General features: G+C 43.5%; 3 protein-coding genes across 3 annotated transcripts; 2 read left to right on the forward strand and 1 right to left on the reverse strand.

The window, feature by feature from the left end:
- Positions 1 to 232: 232 nt before the first annotated feature.
- Positions 233 to 2,613, forward strand: trmt10c (tRNA methyltransferase 10C, mitochondrial RNase P subunit). Its single transcript, XM_044029933.1, has one exon. It carries the CDS (start codon positions 461 to 463, stop codon positions 2,018 to 2,020), a length of 1,560 nt encoding a protein of 519 aa, XP_043885868.1. The 5' UTR covers positions 233 to 460; the 3' UTR covers positions 2,021 to 2,613.
- Positions 2,137 to 7,754, reverse strand: blzf1 (basic leucine zipper nuclear factor 1). The gene is made up of 7 exons (XM_044029934.1): positions 7,688 to 7,754; positions 7,326 to 7,414; positions 6,019 to 6,470; positions 5,149 to 5,348; positions 4,755 to 4,883; positions 4,013 to 4,250; positions 2,137 to 3,914 (listed from the first exon to the last, which is right to left on the reverse strand). Exons 2-7 carry the CDS (start codon positions 7,342 to 7,344, stop codon positions 3,729 to 3,731), a joined length of 1,224 nt encoding a protein of 407 aa, XP_043885869.1. The 5' UTR covers positions 7,345 to 7,414; positions 7,688 to 7,754; the 3' UTR covers positions 2,137 to 3,728.
- Positions 7,755 to 8,078: 324 nt separating this feature from the next.
- Positions 8,079 to 18,057, forward strand: ercc5 (excision repair cross-complementation group 5). The gene is made up of 15 exons (XM_044029935.1): positions 8,079 to 8,366; positions 9,098 to 9,273; positions 9,400 to 9,515; positions 9,777 to 9,896; positions 10,061 to 10,118; positions 10,916 to 11,059; positions 11,149 to 11,350; positions 11,422 to 12,369; positions 12,848 to 13,116; positions 13,541 to 13,660; positions 14,553 to 14,766; positions 15,796 to 15,940; positions 16,783 to 16,983; positions 17,085 to 17,169; positions 17,456 to 18,057. The coding sequence occupies exons 1-15, from the start codon at positions 8,279 to 8,281 to the stop codon at positions 18,002 to 18,004; spliced, it is 3,435 nt and encodes a 1,144-aa protein (XP_043885870.1). The 5' UTR covers positions 8,079 to 8,278; the 3' UTR covers positions 18,005 to 18,057.
- Positions 18,058 to 18,087: the final 30 nt, after the last annotated feature.

Here is an 18,087-nt window from a genome sequence, read left to right on the forward strand (position 1 = left end):
CGTGGCTGTGTGTGTAGCGCCGTAAAACGTCCACCTGGAAACTACATCTATTTAAATTTATCGTAGAAATAAACTCATACGAACGTTGTCTCTCTTTTTCATATTGAGGTGTCATGTAGAAACAAATATAAAATAAATATTTACTGGGTTGAAATGTTGCCTTATAAACTGTGATGAAAAAAATCACGGCGTAGTACGGCACATTTTAGTGTGACACCGTGCAACAACGTGACCTTCCCCTAATTTTGACAAGCATGGACGCTGAGAGGAGTCTAGTCAAGTCTGAGGATATTTCAAGGCATTTTGTAGGTTTTCATTTGCTTTCGTGAACGTTCTGTAAAATGGAAAAGAAACAGCGAATCTTCAGTAAGTTATTTTGTTTCATTGAAGTGATTCCAGCCACAGTTGCAGTCTGTGTTCCGTAGTTTCAGTTCTCAGCTGATTAAAGTCGCATGTCGCTATGTTTCGGCTCTTCACCCAGCGCAGTCTCCACGAACTCTACAGATGCAGACAGTTTGTTTCATCCCGTGTCACAAAAAAACAGCTCGTAACTTTCCACCGCACAGTGTGTCGTCACAGAACATTTACCCCGGTCCTGGCTCGCCCCTTCAGCTCTGGGAGCCCACTGAGGACAGATGTCCTCCAGCCTAAAGGAGACAAGAGTGCGGAGGAGGAGTCAGTAGATTTGGACAAATGGAAATCTGTAATGAGATCAAAAGCTGTACCAGAAGAGACCCAGCAAGTCAACATTGACGAGGAAGCAAGTGATGATGATGATGGAGACCTCACAGAACCTGAAGGCGACTTAAAGGGCCGCTCTCTTCTGGAGGCAACCAGGGATCTTGTTGTGATGTGGCAGCAAGCTGGGAAGCTCGTACCTCATGAGATGAGCGATGAGGAGCTTGTGGAGCTGTCAAAGCTCACCACTAAGTCCTCCAGAAAGAAGTTCCTGAAGTACCTGGCCCTCAAAGAGGGCATCAAAAGGGCACGCAAGGAGAAGCAGCAGCGGAAAAAGGCAGAGAGGGAAGCCATACTGGAGCAAAAGAAACAAGAGGGCGGCAATGTGGAGCTAAAAAACACGTTCCTCCTCCAGTACTGGAACCGCTCCCTGGACAAGCTTCTGGCCTGGAGGAGCGCCCAGGCCATGCTGTTCAATCAGCCGCTTGTTTTTGACATGAGCTACGACTCCAGTATGTCCAAGCGGGAGCTGGAGAACACGGTGGCCCAATTGATGGAGGTGGAAGCGTGGAACCGGCGTGCTACTGAACCCTTCCACCTCCACTTTTGCAACCTGGAGACAGGTGGGGCCTACGAGAAGGAGCTGGTCAAACGATACAGTGCAGAGACCTGGGACAAACTGTTTATTACCAGCACTGACCGCCAGCACGTGGATGTGTTCCCCCGCGAAAGGCTTGTGTACCTCACTGCAGACTCCCCCAATATCCTCCACAACTTTGACCACTCCAAGGTCTACATCATTGGATCTCTGGTGGACAGGTCCATTCAGTCGGGCTTGTCTCTAGCCAATGCAAAGCGTCTGAAGCTGGCCACAGCTCGCTTACCGCTGGACCAGTTTCTCCATTGGGAGATAGGAGCCAAAAATCTGACTCTGGACCAGATGATCCGCATCCTGCTCACTGTCAAGGAGACGGGGAAATGGGAGGAGGCGTTGAAGTTTGTTCCTAAGAGAAAGCATGACGGCTTCCTGGAAAAGCGAAACCAAAGAGATGTCTTCGTACAAAACAGAGTCAGAGGAGTCGCTAATAACAGACCAGCAAAGGACAGTGACCGTCTGTTAAAGACTGGGCAAAGAAATGCTGAAAGGACATTTAAAAATGTGGATCAAAGTCTGTACAGGCTGCACAATGAGCCCAGGTCACACAGCAGAGACAGTACAGCTGGACTGTTCAGTGACAGAGACAGAAAACCTGCTGGGACCACAGTACGGGTGTCGTTGAAGAGCAAAATGGTGGCCAAAAAACAGGCAGGCAAAGGCAAGATGTGGTGGGGTGATGAATGAAGTCGCTGAGGAAATGTAAAATAGGAAAAAAACATAATAAAAAAAATTGTACTTTGTACTGCTTTTTCAGAGGTCAAATGCAGGGTTAGAAATACAAGAAAGAGACGAGAAAAACATAGAAAAACTACTTTGGTCTTTATTTTGGTCAGATATACGAATAATATATGAATATTTTCTGGGAAGTAAACCACCACCATTGCTTTCCACAGAGATGCATACAACCAAAGTATAAACCGCAAAATGTGTGCAACATACAGCATTACTTGTCATTTCATAGTAGTGTATAATGAGGCAAAAGCAGTACTTAAAAAAATAAATAAATAAAAGGCAATAACACATACTTAATTTCAATTCATTTTCAATTTTTTCTCTTTCAAGTAAAGCCAAACCTAATTGACAGACGGTGTAATAAGGCTATTATACCTCTTGAATGTAACACTGTAATGTATTCAAATGACACAATAATATATACATTAATACAGTGTTTTAAAATCACACAGAGCAACCGGGGCTCAGTAATTCTGTTGCTGGTTGACACCGACGTATGTATATGAGCAAATATAAATAAAGCACGCCAGCCTGAATTAATCACATTTGAATTCAGTAATGTTGTTGATTACACCATGTAACACTGACTCATGTTGACCTTGCGTCCCAAAAATAAATAGCTCTTAGCACAGATTTAATCCCAGTTGCAGTGGACCTGAAATGTTATCAGCATTATGCCTCAACAAAATCTCCAGTTCTTTAAAAAGTAATAATAAACATCAAGGAAATTCAAAAAATCACTATCTGAAATCGAAGAAGTACAATAATTAGAAACTGCTATGCAGTGAAATGGGTTGTACCAGCTTTAAAATGTTCCATGTCCTCCAGCGAGTGTACCGTTGTTTCAGAACATTTGAACTAAGCAGCGACGCTGTGCTGGAGTCAGACGGGGACGCGTTGTCGCTCTTTGCATGTGAACCAATTCACTTACAACTGCCCCTGAAATATAATGCACCTTCCCATTGTACAGTTCTAGCACTACTTGGCTCGACTCAGTTTGGTGTCCAGGCACGTCGCTTCAAGTCACTTCACAGCACAACCGCTGTGATGTCATTTTAAAAGCGACAAACAATGGAGGGCATCGGTGCTAACATCCAAAAAAAGCACCAGGTACTTTCACTAATGGAAAAGCAAAAAAAAAAAAGTACTGCTTGAACTGTATAATGGAAAAACGCCATAAGCCAGTCCCATAACTTCCAGTCAGTTGTCACCAATGGGAAAATAGGACTTTGGATCAATCAGAAACATTTCCATTGTCTTTTAAATGTCAATGCTGTGAGGGGACAACAGCAGACCACTGCTGCTTCCCTGAGTGCCCAGCCTCAGTCAAATATCGATAATTCATCGCTAAACACTACAGGTGTGAATCGCCATGATACAATTTTATCACAATATTGCAAAATCATACCGGGCATACTCACACAACAGCTCTTCTGAGAATGAGCACTCGGCATCATCTAGTGGACTGAAATGTCAATTGAAAGTTTAATGTTCATCTATAACATTTAAAAGAAACCCTAGTAAATTCTTGGTAAGCTCTGCAGACACAGAATGCAGAACATCTCTGACAGCTTCCTAGAAATAGGTGGGCTGGGTTATTGAAAACCAGGATGTGACCTTGTGTGTCTGTATATGCATTGGTAAAAGCAGTCCATGACGTCTACAGCACCAGGATGTCCCCAGAGCAGCGCTCGCAGCAGTTAAACGTGATGTTCTCGTAGCGCGTGTACGGGTGAAACCTGCCGATGCTCTTCTTGTTGTTGTTGAGAAAGTTTGACGGGGAGTCGTTGAGCTGAGCCTCTGTCTTGTTCTCAGAACAGGAAATGGGATCTAAAATCTTCAGCACCTGAGATAGAAAAGAACAACAAATTTGTCAATGTCTGGATTTTACTATAAATATTAGAAAGTAGTCAGATTTGTATGAGGACAGAAGAGTTTAAAAACCTTCTCTGCCATCTTCTCGGCCGGTGTGCTGCAGAGCTGCTCAGCTGTGGCACTGCCACTCTTCACCACACTGTTGCTGCTGCTTCTGTTGCTGGTGTTGCCCAGCAGGTGGGAGTTGATGGCGTCTGCCAGCTTGTGATTGGCTGCTGCGAGCTCTTTGGTGCTGAGGGGCTGAGCACTGGGGTAGTATGTCTGCTGTCTGCCCCACTGCAAAGACACCAGGAGCTGCTCCAGAGATCTGTAGACGGAAAAGAAAAAAACAGCACGACCCATTAACCAGTTTTTACTTGTTAATCAGCTAATTACTACTTGATAAATGCTTTGCACATTGCTTTCAATAAAAATAATGTACAGTGCATAGCGCATCTATTGTTAGCTTCTTTGCTCAAATAATTTGGCTCTGCGAGTTCCTTAAATACTAAATACATTTGTGATGAAGGGTTGTTTTTCTTTAAAGGCACACATCTCAGAAAAGAAGAAAAATCCAGTCACAGTTTAATATCAGAATCTCTTATATTAAATGAAACGTTGTTGCCATGGTGCAAGATCCTTTTGTGCCTAAAAGAGAATCATAATTTTCCATAAATTTTCCAGACAAAAGTTGTCTATTTTAAGAATGTCTAACACCCCTACAATCTTTCTTTTGTTGTCAGACCAAAGGAAATAATGCAGGATTTTTTATTCGCAAACTGTTACAAGAACTCATTTATTTGGACTTGTTATGGTGCGGTGGTTATGTTACCTGTGCGTGAGCACCATGTCACTGGAGAACTCGTCTCTCTCCAACAGGAGGTCCTGAATTGCTCCTTGTGCTTCTCTGGTTTGTCTCTGTAAAGCCGCTCTGGCATTTGTCAGCTCATCGGCCATGACTCTGAAAACACAACATGGATGCCAGTGTTTATTCAGCACAACAACAGCAGTTTGTTCTGACGTAGGCCTAGTCTACGTACATCAAGCAATGCAGGGCATGAAACAGTGTAATTAGGGTGATTTTCAAAAAACACAATGGGCCTGTAGGACTCCTAAAATATGTGGATAAAAGGCTGATATGGTGCAAAACTTTGACAGATTCTCCTGAAATGTTCTTTTGAGTACAGGCCCTTTGTTCCCACATTAGCTTTTGTTCTTTTTCATACCTGCTGGCCAGGAATTTGCTCCTCCAAACATCACACTGGATGCTCATACGCTCCAGCTGCTCCGCAGTGTGAGCCAGACTCCGACCCAGGGCTTCGTTCTCCAGAATCAGCTGGTTCTTCTCTCGGGCGAGTCGCTCAAAGTGATACTGGAGGTCGTCACCCACTGACGCCACCAGCAGTTTCTTTAGCTCACGGTTCACCTGCAATAAACACAAGTTGACGCCAAATTCCTTTCACAAGTGGAGACATGCACGCGGAAGTAAATGGCATGTAAATGCACTCATTCACAGACACAGATAGTGGTCTTATCTGGTTGCATGCACAGACTACACTGCATTTTTCTTGTCATTCTTCCTGCATCCTCACCCCTCCCCTTCCCAAAGCATGTCATGGAACTACTGGACAATATGTCACACTGTCTGTGTAAATATCTGCTTCAAAATGCAAAACATGGTGGTACAAGCTGCCATGGCTTATTCTAAGGCTGCCAAAATATATACAAATATAATTATAAGCAATTTGAATTTCTTCGAACTAAACCCTCATAAATGTTACACACTGGACAATATTCTGGTTTAGGGCTGGGTAATATGTCCAAACGCATGTTACGATAAAAATGTTTCATATAATCAACTGATAATTAATGTGATCAAAATGTCTGACAATTAAAGATTACGTTTTGCTCTCGAGTTAAAGCTGGGGAAACCACTTAATTGTAGTTTTAAAGTTTTAACAAACAGAAATCAACAAACAGAAAAACACAGCGAACTGTCATTGTATTCATAATGAACAAGATGATCTCATGATTTAATTTGTTGAATTATTGCCCAGCCCTGGCCTGGTGTAACTTAATATTCAATGGGTCTTTACCTCTGTCTGCACACGGAGCTGATTGGAAAGCCCATCCATGTCCTGCAGCAGCCTGCGCTCTGAGTTCTGCAACTTCTTCAGCTGAATTCTCCAGTCCTCCACCAGAGGCAACGGAGGAGAACCCTGCTCCTCACCCTGCTGCACCGCCTCCCCTTTCCCCTCGGCGGGTCCTGCACGACTGCAGCGGCTAATGGCAGCACGTGGGACGATGATCCTCACGGCCTCCACCTCTGTGCAGGCCTCGCGGCTCACCTTGCCGAGGTGGAGAACCCCGAGAGGCTGAGGAGCAGGAGGATGCGAGGACTTCGGGCTGCGTTTTGGACTGGCCACCTTCAGAAGGGGAACTTCAGGTGGACACGGCGGCAGTGAGTCTGTGTTCACCTCCGGGTTGGCCAGAGGTTTTTCAGTTTCCATGCCATCACCAGCACCTCGGACAGGCACCCTGGCAGAATCTGAGAACGTAAATGAGGCCATGTTTACACTTTTTCATCTGCTTCAAGCTCAAAGAAGTGGAGACAACGTGGTTGTCAAAATCTGAGGTGGAAGCAACGTCAATCACCCAAAATCAAAAACATTTGATAAGATTTGATAGGATATTGAAATATGGGAAATCCGAATGTAAAAGTTGTATTGTTTTCTACTTTTAAAAGTTATATATATAAAACAATTAGTATCCAAGATTCAAACAACGCAAATTATGAGATTTAATCCAGGTCAGAAAATGGGATAAACTGAAAATCGTCCCACTGTTAAAATAATCGCCTACATCATTTTTTGTCAAAATTGTGTATTTTTGCCTAACTCATCTCTTCATGACGCCGGCCACCTATGATAAAATCGCCTACATCCTCAGTTGATCAGATCACGTGATTTCACTCCTTTAAGATAATGGCCTATTTCAAGTGTGTGACTTAAGTGGTGAAGTTTTTTTTGTGTTTCCTGAAAAACTTGAAAAAATGAGTTAGGCGATTATTTTAACAGGGTGACGATATGCTGTGGACATGTCAAGACTTATAACATGTTTCATTACCAAAGAATGTGGGCCCCCACTTTATACATTATTGTATTTTAAAACAAAAGAATATTAAAAGACTAAGTGAGTTGGGGAAGTGGGAACATTATGTTTTGGCATTTGTTTGTCAGTCAACACTTACCAAATACTTTACTAATCGTCAGATAATTGCAGCTACATATTTCATAAGGGAAGGTCTCAGTCCCTGCTTTTCAGACTTAACATAATCAAAGTATGCAGTGTGTTGATGTAGGTTTACCCTGCAGTAATGTGAATAATAAAAAACAAAGCCAACCTCTCACAGCAGCAGTCATGGTGGGGCTGGCGTTCGCTGAAAGAGAAACTGGTAATTTTCGAAGTGAAAACCAAGGGCGACTCTCCGTCCTGTGAACATAAACAAGAGAGGAAGTGTTTTTGGTCAATATTTATCTCATTCAGTGATAGTGACAGCGATAGGGAGACCGTCGATCAGAGGTCAAAGGTAAGATTAAGCACTGTTATCATAATGTTTACTGAGTACACGGTGGCTAACCTGTGGCTATCTTCACTTGCTAACGTCGAAGGAAAGTTTTTACGACCACGTCAACAAAGACCACATTTAATCTGCCCGGTGAGCCGTGAGATGTTTGTAAGGACTTATAAATATAAATAACATACCGGGTAAAATGGATGCGTCTTCCTCAACGTCTGCGTTCTTTTTGTCGCCGGAAACAGTTGGCCTCTGCCACTGAGGGGGGGATTTCTCTTCGTCTGATGGTACATGGGTGCATTATCGCCACCTTCTGGACAGGAGTGTGAAGCGGGAGATGCGAAAAAGAAAATGATGTATATTATATATACGTAGGAGCCAGTGTTGAGTTAATGTTACTTGGTTGTTGTTTTTTACCTTAGAGGGTATTCCATAAGTAGTAGTAGGATATTTTGGCCGTCAGCTCCAAATGTGTTCAACCACACTCCAGTCCAGTAGGTGGCAGTAATAGTGTTGTCACGAATTAAAACTCAACCAGAGAAAGAAGAAGTAGAAGACGAGGCCGGAACCTTTGAGTGTTATAAAACATTTGTTCCAGGGACGACGGACGGACGGACGGACGCATTTGCTGTTTCAAAACAATAATGTTGTTGCTATTTAGCTCTCAGTGGAAGCCGCTGCCGCCACCACCACCAACGCGGTGTTTTCGATCAATACATTATCGTTCCACTTTGTAAAATAAGTAACTTAGTTCGGGTTAACTTTAGTGACAGTTAGTGATGGGAGTCCACGGACTGTGGAGGCTGCTGGAGAGCACAGGCAAACCCGTCAACCCGGAGACACTGGAGGGAAAAATCCTCGCTGTCGGTATCCTTCTTCTCACTCATCCTCACCTGTTTGTCACTCGAATAAAAAACATGGAAGCTGCTTGAACAATTACAAAAAAAAGAAAAACATTTTTAATAGAGATATTTATTAATTAATTACATGTCTCAAGTCAAAATAGATTGCTACATATAAATGATTGCACATTTTTATTTATAATAGAAGAAGTTTAATTTGTTTGTCGGGGCTGATTAATAGTTGGATTATTATTCACTAGTAATGAACTAGTTTCATCAGATTTCACCAATAATATGCAGACATAAAATACTTAGTTTTCAGTGTTTTAGTCTCAAGGGAGCAGACTTTTATTTGATTAAATTAAATCAAGTATAATAGTTGTTTATGCATTTAGTTACATAAATATTAGTTGCAGCTTGAATTAAATGTAGACTAGTGCACTACAACTTTGTTTTTTTCCACCCGAAAGATTATTTGTCGAAGTTAAGTGTCTTGATTACCTCTTTCCGGTATTTACTACTTAGTATACACATTATTCTTATTTAAAAAAGATAATTTGTGAATCATTTCTCAGTATTAAATGGTTTCATTAAAAAAAAAGAAACAAGTTCAGCAAATTACAAACAAAACATTTATATTTACAAAGAGAGGAAACATAAAATACAGTCATGTAAAATGTATACTATTTTCTCTGTCAGATACACTGATGCAGCTTCTGTTAAACCACAGCGTTAACCTTAACCAGACACTTCCAGACATCAGTATCTGGCTGAATCAGGCTGTGAAGGGGGTGAGGGACCGGGAAGGCAACAGTGTCCAGAATGCCCACCTCCTCACCCTCTTCCACCGCGTCTGTAAGCTGCTCTTCTTCCGCATCCGACCCGTGTTTGTGTTTGACGGAGACGCGCCACTGCTGAAGAAGCAGACTCTGGTAGGTTTCCGCTGGTGAATCATCTCCACGTCGTCCCGCACCAGTGACTTCTAAACAACTCATCAAAACATTTCCTGTCATTCTTTTCCCTTACCTTTGGCGTGACTGTGGCTGACTGTCCTGCAGGCTCTGAGGAGGCAGAGGAAGGAGGAAATGAGCCAGGAGTCCAAACAGACCAACGAGAAACTCCTGAAGACATTCCTGAAGAGACAAGCTATCAAAGCTGCACTTGGAGATCGCAGGTGAGGGACAGGCACAATGTTCTCTCTTTGACATGGTGTGGATAAAGTAGTTAAATTTAGTCAAAACAATGCTCTAGAGCAGTGGTTCTCAAACCTTTTACTGTATACCAAGTACTACCTGAGAAAATACTGAGCTCTTGAAGTATAAGACCATTATCAACAACGTTAAAATACAGTGGTGTAAATAGACTTTACAGACTTTACACAGGAGGCAGATTTATTCCCAATAAGATTTGTCGTAATCCTGGCGTTTTGTCACAGTCAGGATCCTCTACCAAGCCTCTCCACCGTGAAGAGAAATGAGGTGGACGACATGTATGTCCTGCCTGCTCTGCCACCTGTGGAGGAGAAGGACGAGAGCAGATCGGAGGCCGAGGAAAGGTGACGCGTCTCTAGTTATTGTCGATGAAGCAATTCACTCATAATATCTGCATTTTTACTGCAAAACATGTATGAACTCTGCCCTTCAAATGGCTTCAATTTAGTGTTATTTCACTGGTAACACAGGCATTTGTATCATTTTATGTCATTTCCTTCTCCTTCAGTTCAGAAGACGAGGAGAGGAGAGAGTGGGAGGAACAGGACACTTATCACATGTATCAGGTAAAGAATATCACCAGTAGGAGCAGCAAAGTGTGTAGCACCCACATTAATAACACATCTTTTATGTTCAAGGATACAGCGTTTTAATGTGTCACTTCCAAAAACCAGGGACCAGTGGAGACAGAAGGGAAAATGAATTTTAGTCACTAAGCAAAAGGTTTACCAAATAAATTGTATATCTGCTTTGTTTAACAATATCTTCAGAATATATTCACTGTGTTTTCTTGCATTTGACTGTAATTTCCAACAGGAAGACTGAAAGTTTGTAAACCTGTCACTCTCCCGCACCAAAGGACATTGATAAAATTGCTGATTTTAAATCATGGCACACAGGAATTGTTGATCCACTGCTGCTTCCATCGGTTAGTTCCAACGTGTTATTAAGTCAGGTTGAGGTTTTGAAGTCCTTCATTTTTATTTAAGTTAAACAAAATTGCCAAAAAAAGGCAGCGTTACACCAGCAGCTCCTGTGTCCCTGTGAGCTAGAAACGCTGATATTCTCTATGGACTTTGGTGCAGGAGAGTGAGCAAGTTTCTATCCAGAAAAGGCTGCCTAATGTGAGATAAAGCAGAGGATACAGCTTTAAGATATTGTAGACATAAGAAGGTGTAAATTTAAATTAAGTTTAATGCTGATACCCATGTTCATGTTAATTATGTGTCATTGCCTCACACGGCCACACCTGAACTGTCCCTTTTAATAGCAGTAATTTGAATCCTCTCATGACTCACATAAACACTATGTTTCAATGTTGGTTAACTTTATTTTTTTAAATGATTGCACTGCTGTGTTTCAGGGTGAACGGCACGGAAACCCCGACTCCGTGGATATCAACTCGGAGGAGTTTTCCTGCCTGCCCCCTGAAATGAAACACGAGATCCTCAAAGACATGAAAGAGTTTTCCAAAAGACGCCGAGTCATGTACAACCCACCCCCAGAGGTGAAACTCCTTCTTTTAAACTCAGACTGACTCCTGCTCAGCGATCGACTCCTGCAAACACGGACTCCTTCTACTTGTCTTCCTGCCAGGCTTCGGGAGACTTCTCCCAGTACCAGCTGGCCGGCCTGCTGCAGAGGAACCAGCTGAACCAGCGTCTGATGACCGTGGAGAAAGAGATGAACGAGCAGAGCGCGGGCAGCGCTCCACAGCTCCAGGAGAACGGACAGGATCACAATGTAGAGTCCCGTCGGCTTGTCTCAGAAGACAATTCTCACTATATTCTTATCAAAGGTGAGACGGCTTCAAGCCTGGTTTTAATAGCTTATGCTGATATATTGAACACTATGTTTGTTTCTACTCAGGCTCCACAAAGACTAAACCTGCCCTCCCTGAGAGTCAACCGGCCGCTGCTCCCTGGTCTGGTAGCTCACTGTCGGGCTGCAGGAAAAAAGCAGCAGACAAACCCGAACCTCTGTGGCGTCCTGTGTGCAGCGGAGAGGAAGAGATGTTGAGTCCTTTCTCAAAAGATGCCAAGCGCTCAAAATCACCTGAGGGCGATGCGTTGCCACCCTCGCCTCGTACACTGAAGGCAATCCAAGCTGCAATGAGTTCCGATCAGGGGACGGTGGACAAGGACAAGATGGATGGTAGCGTGTCTCCACGTACTCTGCTGGCGATCCAAAATGCTCTGGCTGAGGACGAGGACGAGGAGGACTCTGTCACCCAACGTAGAATCAGAACCACCGACTCGTCCACCAAAACGAACTCGAATGTTCACCGCCCTGTGGTCATCAGCAGCTCGGAGGAAGAAACTGAAAAACCGAAGGAACCAGGTTCTCAGGGGAAGTCAGCAGGCCCAAGTCTGCACGAGAAAGATATTCTGTTAGTCAGTTCTGAGGACGAGATGGAAGAAGTGATTTGGCAGAGAAACAAAGCTCTTCACCTCGCGGTGCTGCAACAACCTCAAGGGACAGAGATGCAGTCAAGGAGTGAAGATCTGACAGAAGACGCAAGGACAGCAAGTGAAAGTGGAAACCGGACAGAAATACAAGGAGAATCAGAGCACGGACACGTCAAACATGGAGAGATTAGTTTGATTGTACCCCAAGATGCTGCCGCCCCTGCTGCTTCCAGTCAAAACACGTCATCCATCCATGTTCCTGTGCACGAGTGTGGAAAATCTGTCAGTGCACAGACTGAAATCCACCCTGTTCTGTCAGAGCAGAGGCGCAACGTGTCGCCTGAAGCTTTGGTAGAGAAGGATGGAGGTGATGTGAAGTCAGATGATGGCGAGGGAAGCATTTCAGAAGGTAAGACTCACACAAATCAGACTCTCTTTACCATTTACCAACAAAGTTGATGTTAAAAAAGTGCTGTGCTACTCCACATGTTATTTTAGCCCTTTAACAAAAGTCTCACTAAATAAAAACTATGCCTGCTTAAGTCTATAATAGCTTAAGACTATGTTTGTTGCTTTCTTTGAACAATAGACATCTTTTGTAGACCACTTATTCTCAAGTCCATAGGAAAATTCAGCGTTTTTAGCTCACAGAAATACAGGAGCTGCTGGTTTACTACCGCCTCATTTGGTAAGTTTGTGTCTGTTGGGTAAATCTTGAATGAAGGATTTCAAATATCAAAGTCACAAAATAACACATTTGAAGTGACTGATGGAGGCAGCAGTGGATAAACGACTCCTGTGTGCCAAGATGTAAAATCATTGGTTTCCTCTATGGACTTTGGTGCAGGAAGAGACCGAGTGTTGATGACTGTCAGTGTGTCTTTTAGAGAGCTTCATCGAGGTCTCTGACGAAGAAATGATTGAAGAGGAGGACGCGGACGAATCGCTTGTGAAAAATGCAGAGGAAGTAGTTTCTCCCGCTCGGGTCGACAAAGAGGAGACGGAGAAGAGTGAAGGAGAAGAAGCAGAGGAACAATTGAGCGAAGCTCCCGCTGCTGTGGAAGAAGAGGACGAAGAGGAAGATCCGAAGAAGGAGGCAACAGAGGCGGAGTCCAGCTCGACTCCAGCTTTTAATGAATGGGATCACATGGACATGGTTAGTGATCAGTCATTGTTGTTTTCGATCGTTAATGCTAGAAGATGTTGTCACAGGGTTTGGAACACTGTGTCGACCATTAATCACAATTGTTTTCACACTGGAAAATATTTGCTAAATTTTCTGAGAATTAAAGTGATTTAGTTTCTGCTTTTTAGTATCTATTTTATTTAATTCCTTAAACAAAGCAAATGCAAACACACAAATTACACAAAAGTCCCCTCATCTTCTCTGCCCCTTTTTACAAAACAACAAAAATAAACAAATTTAGTAATATTTTAAAGAGTAAGTTCACCTGAAATCCTTCAACAATATCCATGTAGCACTTTCAATGCAAAGTAATGCACCTTAATGTTCTTCACAAGGTTAAAACAGAAAACAGTCATCTGTCTGTCTGTCTGTCTGTCTGTGAACTGTGGTGCAGGAGGAGCTGGAGGCTCTGGAGAACTCTCTACAGTTGGAGCAGAACAGCCTGACGGAGCAGATGCAGCAGCAGGAGAGGATGGCGAACACCGTCACTGGACAGATGTACCTGGAGAGCCAGGTGACACATAAACAAAAACTTAACAACAATAATAATAATAATAATAATAATATGAGAAGTTTTGAAGTCTGTGACAAAGACGTGTGTCCTGTTAGTTAATCCAGTACCAATGCATTAGGCATAGTTATTTTTGTAATGTAAGTCAGACTTATGATATGGAAGCTAATGTTAACAAGTTTGCAGTTTCAAGTTGAGTAAAACATGACCTCAGACTCTGTCACCGTCTTAAGATCTGACAATCCAGAGCAGGTGGAACTAATTGGGGGTTCAGTTTCTTATTGGTGCCTCTGCCAAACATTCCCAGAGCCACTGTTGCATCACCATGTTTACTGTCGCTCTGTGTGTTTATAAGTCTGTGCATCAGTGTGTGTGTGTGCGTGAAGTCACTCGCACTCTTACACTGAATACGTCTCATTGCTGTCGGCACAAAATCACCACTGATATTAAACCTTTAAAGCACCTCACCTTCATCTATCCCCCAGCTGTGATAATCCGCTAATAGCGAGGGAATTTCGAGACAGGGACTTGATCCCTGACGCTTGTCAGAGGAGGCAGCGAGGCATTTTTTCATATTACAATTATTCTGACAGATGCTGCAGTGGCAATACCTGTTTTTGCATCAGAACTGTAATTTTCCTTAAGAAAAAAAAATCCAAAATATCTGATTTAACAACATATTTTGGCTTTTAATTATTATAGCGCAGCATTTCATCACAATGCTGTTTAGACACACGTTTTGTCTCCAAATAAATAAATCAAATTATTGCCGTGTCTTTTAGTTTGGCTTATTGCGCTTGGTAATTTTGCAGTTCACGTTATTTTGTGAAAACCACGATGCAGATCTTTTTTTTCTTTTTTTTTTTACACGTGACTGTTTGCCGTTTGAAACCAGGAGCTGCTGCGGTTGTTCGGCGTGCCGTTCCTCGTGGCTCCGACTGAGGCCGAGGCTCAGTGCGCGGCGCTGGACCGGGCCGACCAGACTCACGGGACGATCACCGACGACTCCGACGTTTGGCTGTTTGGTGGACGCCACGTGTACAAGAACTTCTTCAGCCAGAGCAAATACGTGGAACACTACCAGTACAGTGACCTGCAGAACCAACTGGGTCAGTGCTCGCCGTCTCACATGTCTCCCAACGATTGTGTAACTTTTAAATCGAAAACAAATATTGAGTTCACACAATACGAATACGAAAGGTCTATCAGCTCCACCCGACCCTTCTCTGTGTTTCTTACTATAGCGGTGTCTGCACACAGGAAGTGATAGATGGAGGCTACAGCAACGTTGCACAAGTAAAGCACGACTGCTGCAAACATGGAGGAACTCCCATGAAATGTCGTTTAGCAGTTTGACAGGACAAAAGCTTCTTGTGCCCGCGTGCAACGGCTCTACCGCTACATGCACACAGACGCTCCCTTGGTGGCATCAGGGCTGATAGTTTTGCTTGACAGTCTGTTTTTCAGATAAAGGAATCAACATTTTACTAGTGTTACATCTTACCATTCACAAAGACCAAACTGAGGCAGAATAATGTATATATTAAAAAAAATCATTAAAAGTTACCGACTGCAACGCAAGATGGACTTTAAGCAAGGCCCTTGCCTAAAGTCCATATAAAAGGATTATTCTAAGGCTTTGAAAACCAAAGGAGTTTCATTTAAAGTGATTACACACCGTACAGAAATACTTTCAGGGTAGTATTTTACATTTCGCCCAATAAACACAATAAAAATGTTACACACTGGACCTTTAATCACTCTAATTGTGTCTTTTGGACACTCGTCCACCACTGCCAGTCACATCTATTCATTCTCGTCAACTTCTCTGTGATGTGGTCAGTGCAGAGCTCGATCTACCAGTGTCGGTCCCATGAACAGCAGAGCTGCTCCATGTGACATCATTTCACTTTTCGAGCCCCTGTTGTTTTGGCAGAGTGAGGCGTTGAAATAGTGTTAAGAAAACATCACAACAGGAATCTTATAATGTAATAGTGGACATATCAGGTGCAGGTGTTAATGTTGGTGCTGAGTGATATTCCTGTCAGCACGGAGGCCGCAGAGTGCACTCTCCTCCGTCCCCCCGAGACTGAACCCCGTCTGTTATCTATATTTCTCTCACTGTCCCTCTCTCTCAGGGCTGGACAGGAATAAGCTCATAAACCTGGCTTACCTGCTTGGAAGTGACTACACAGAGGGCGTGCCGGGGGTCGGATATGTGACTGGCATGGAAATACTCAACGAGTTCCCAGGATCGGGTTTGGAGCCGCTGATGCAGCTGAGGTGTGTTGTTTGATTCATTTGCAAAGGCCTAACACAAACATGAGCAACAGTTTTGTGACGTAATTGGCATAGAACTGGTCGTTTTTTGGGACTTTACGAGAACAAATGAGGAAGTGAATGTGGGTAGGTCTCCATTTTTCCCCATCCATTCTGAGGCTGCATTCACACCAGCTCCTTCTATCTTGGTGCAGCTCCATGTTTTGTTCCGCAAACAGAAGTTGTAACTCATTAACAGATGAGCAAGTTTTCTTGTTCATTGTTTGTCTCGTCTTCTCCTTCAGTAATTCTTGATGCAGCGAGGAGGCGAATACGCTGTTCAAAAGGTTTGGTTTGTTTGACTAAAGTGCGAAGGTGTCAAAGCAAACTGAACAATTAATCGAAATCTTATCGAAATCGCAATACAGCGTTCTGCAAATTTTTTTCAAATCGCGGGATATGTAATATTTGTTCAAGCCAAAATGTGTGTCAAAATATCATTCTAGATTAATTATTATAAAAATATCACACATTAATCCTTTTAAATGTGTCTTTTTTTGAATGAAAATGAGAATAATGATGTAAAACGTTGATGTTGAAGGCTCTTGAAAGCTTTTGAAAAATGTAGGTAAATGAAGTCATTCTAAAGGCTATTTTTATTGTTATTTAGCTGCTTTCTTCATGCGTGTGTGTTTGTCATGTCTCTGGTCTTGTCGTTCTTTCACGTCTGCGATGCAAATCGCCGCACTTGGGGACGAATAAATTGGAAATTGAACTCAAAACGTGCAAATATACTTATCAAGTAAGGAGTTGCCAACCTGAATCCCTCATCTCTCCGTCTGTTGGTTGACTCTTTTCACCTCCAGCTCATGGTGGTCAGAGGTGCAGGACAAAAAGCGCCTGGTGGCCGATCCTCGGGACACGAAGGTGAAGAAGAAATTGCGGGACCTAAAAATTCACCCGGGTTTCCCCAACCCAGCTGTGGCTCAGGCTTACCTGCAGCCTGTGGTGGATCAGTCAGACAGCTCCTTCTGCTGGGGACGCCCACAGCTCGACACGATCAAGGAATATCCTTTAGCTCTTGTGTGTGTGTGTGAGAGTTTTTTTTACCTGCGCGTGTTTGTTCATAAATGTCTGAATTCCTTTTCCTGAACTGGTGTTTTCCCACGTTCTGTCTGAGCCGTTTTGGTTGGAGCAGTCGAAAGACGGAGGAGACTCTGCAGCCTGTGATCAAGCAGCTCAACACCACGCAGGTAAAACATTTCAACCCATATGCACGCACGGTTCTCAAACTGTGGTACGTGAGCTTCCTCTGGAGGAAAATCAGAAATACTGTTCTACTGTATATACCAGGGTATGTGTTTATAATATATATAATGGTGTTACTGAGAGAGATCTGTACTTTCTCAGGCGGTACTTCGTATAAAACGTTAGAGAACCACTGTTGAACACCATTTCTCTCAAGGAGAACTTCACAATGTGGTCTCTTCTTCATATTCTAGCGCTTTATTTTAACGACTCTCGTTTGTTTGGGTTCAGACCCAGTTGCGGATCGACTCGTTCTTCCGCATGGAGCAACAGGAGAAGCAGGCGATTCGCAGCCAGCGACTACGCCGAGCCGTCACCTGCATGAAGCGAAAGGAGAGGGACGGAGGCGATGAGGACAGCGAGGAGGAAACGTGTTCCCCCGTCAAATCCCCCAGTGGGAAAGCGACCAGCAGGACCCCGAAGAGAGGAGGAGGAGGAGGAGCAGAGAAAGAAGTGAAGGGACCTGCAGCAGGAGGAGGGTTCCTGGGATCGGAGGTGGCCGCTGTATCTCCACTGACGCCGCTCCGTGATGTGAGCAGCATCAGAGAGGAGTCTGTGTCGGTAAACTCTGTCCCACAGTCTAACAAGACTCGACCTCAGAAGGTCAGGAGCAGCAGCAGCAGCAGCTCTGATGAGGACAGCGATGGCGATGATGAAGCTGCGAAAGTTACAGCGCGATCGGTGTTCGACGGCAACATTCGAGGCCGCAAAGCAAAAACTACACAACATAGAGGGAGGGGACGAGGAAGAGGAAGAGGAAGGGGGAAGAAAATGAATTGAAAAGAAAATCGATTGTCTAAAAACTTTTGTAATATTAAAGCTGCATTTTGTAATTTTTGGTGATTTTGTTTTTGTTGTCTACC

Source organism: Solea senegalensis, linkage group LG7 (assembly GCF_019176455.1).
Source record: "Solea senegalensis isolate Sse05_10M linkage group LG7, IFAPA_SoseM_1, whole genome shotgun sequence".
In the NCBI taxonomy this organism is placed as follows: Eukaryota; Metazoa; Chordata; class Actinopteri; order Pleuronectiformes; family Soleidae; genus Solea; species Solea senegalensis.

Coding starts and splice junctions, on each gene's coding strand:
- ercc5 (XM_044029935.1), top strand. CDS start 8,279: ATGGGAGTCCACGGACTGTGGAGGCTGCTGGAGAGCACAGGCAAACCC. Junction 9,897..10,060: donor AGATCGGAGGCCGAGGAAAG/GTGACGCGTCTC, acceptor CTTCTCCTTCAG/TTCAGAAGACGAGGAGAGGA. Junction 14,767..15,795: donor TGACCTGCAGAACCAACTGG/GTCAGTGCTCGC, acceptor CCTCTCTCTCAG/GGCTGGACAGGAATAAGCTC.
- trmt10c (XM_044029933.1), top strand. CDS start 461: ATGTTTCGGCTCTTCACCCAGCGCAGTCTCCACGAACTCTACAGATGC.
- blzf1 (XM_044029934.1), bottom strand. Junction 4,884..5,148: donor AGCAAATTCCTGGCCAGCAG/GTATGAAAAAGA, acceptor TTGTGTTTTCAG/AGTCATGGCCGATGAGCTGA. Junction 4,251..4,754: donor GACATGGTGCTCACGCACAG/GTAACATAACCA, acceptor TTCCGTCTACAG/ATCTCTGGAGCAGCTCCTGG.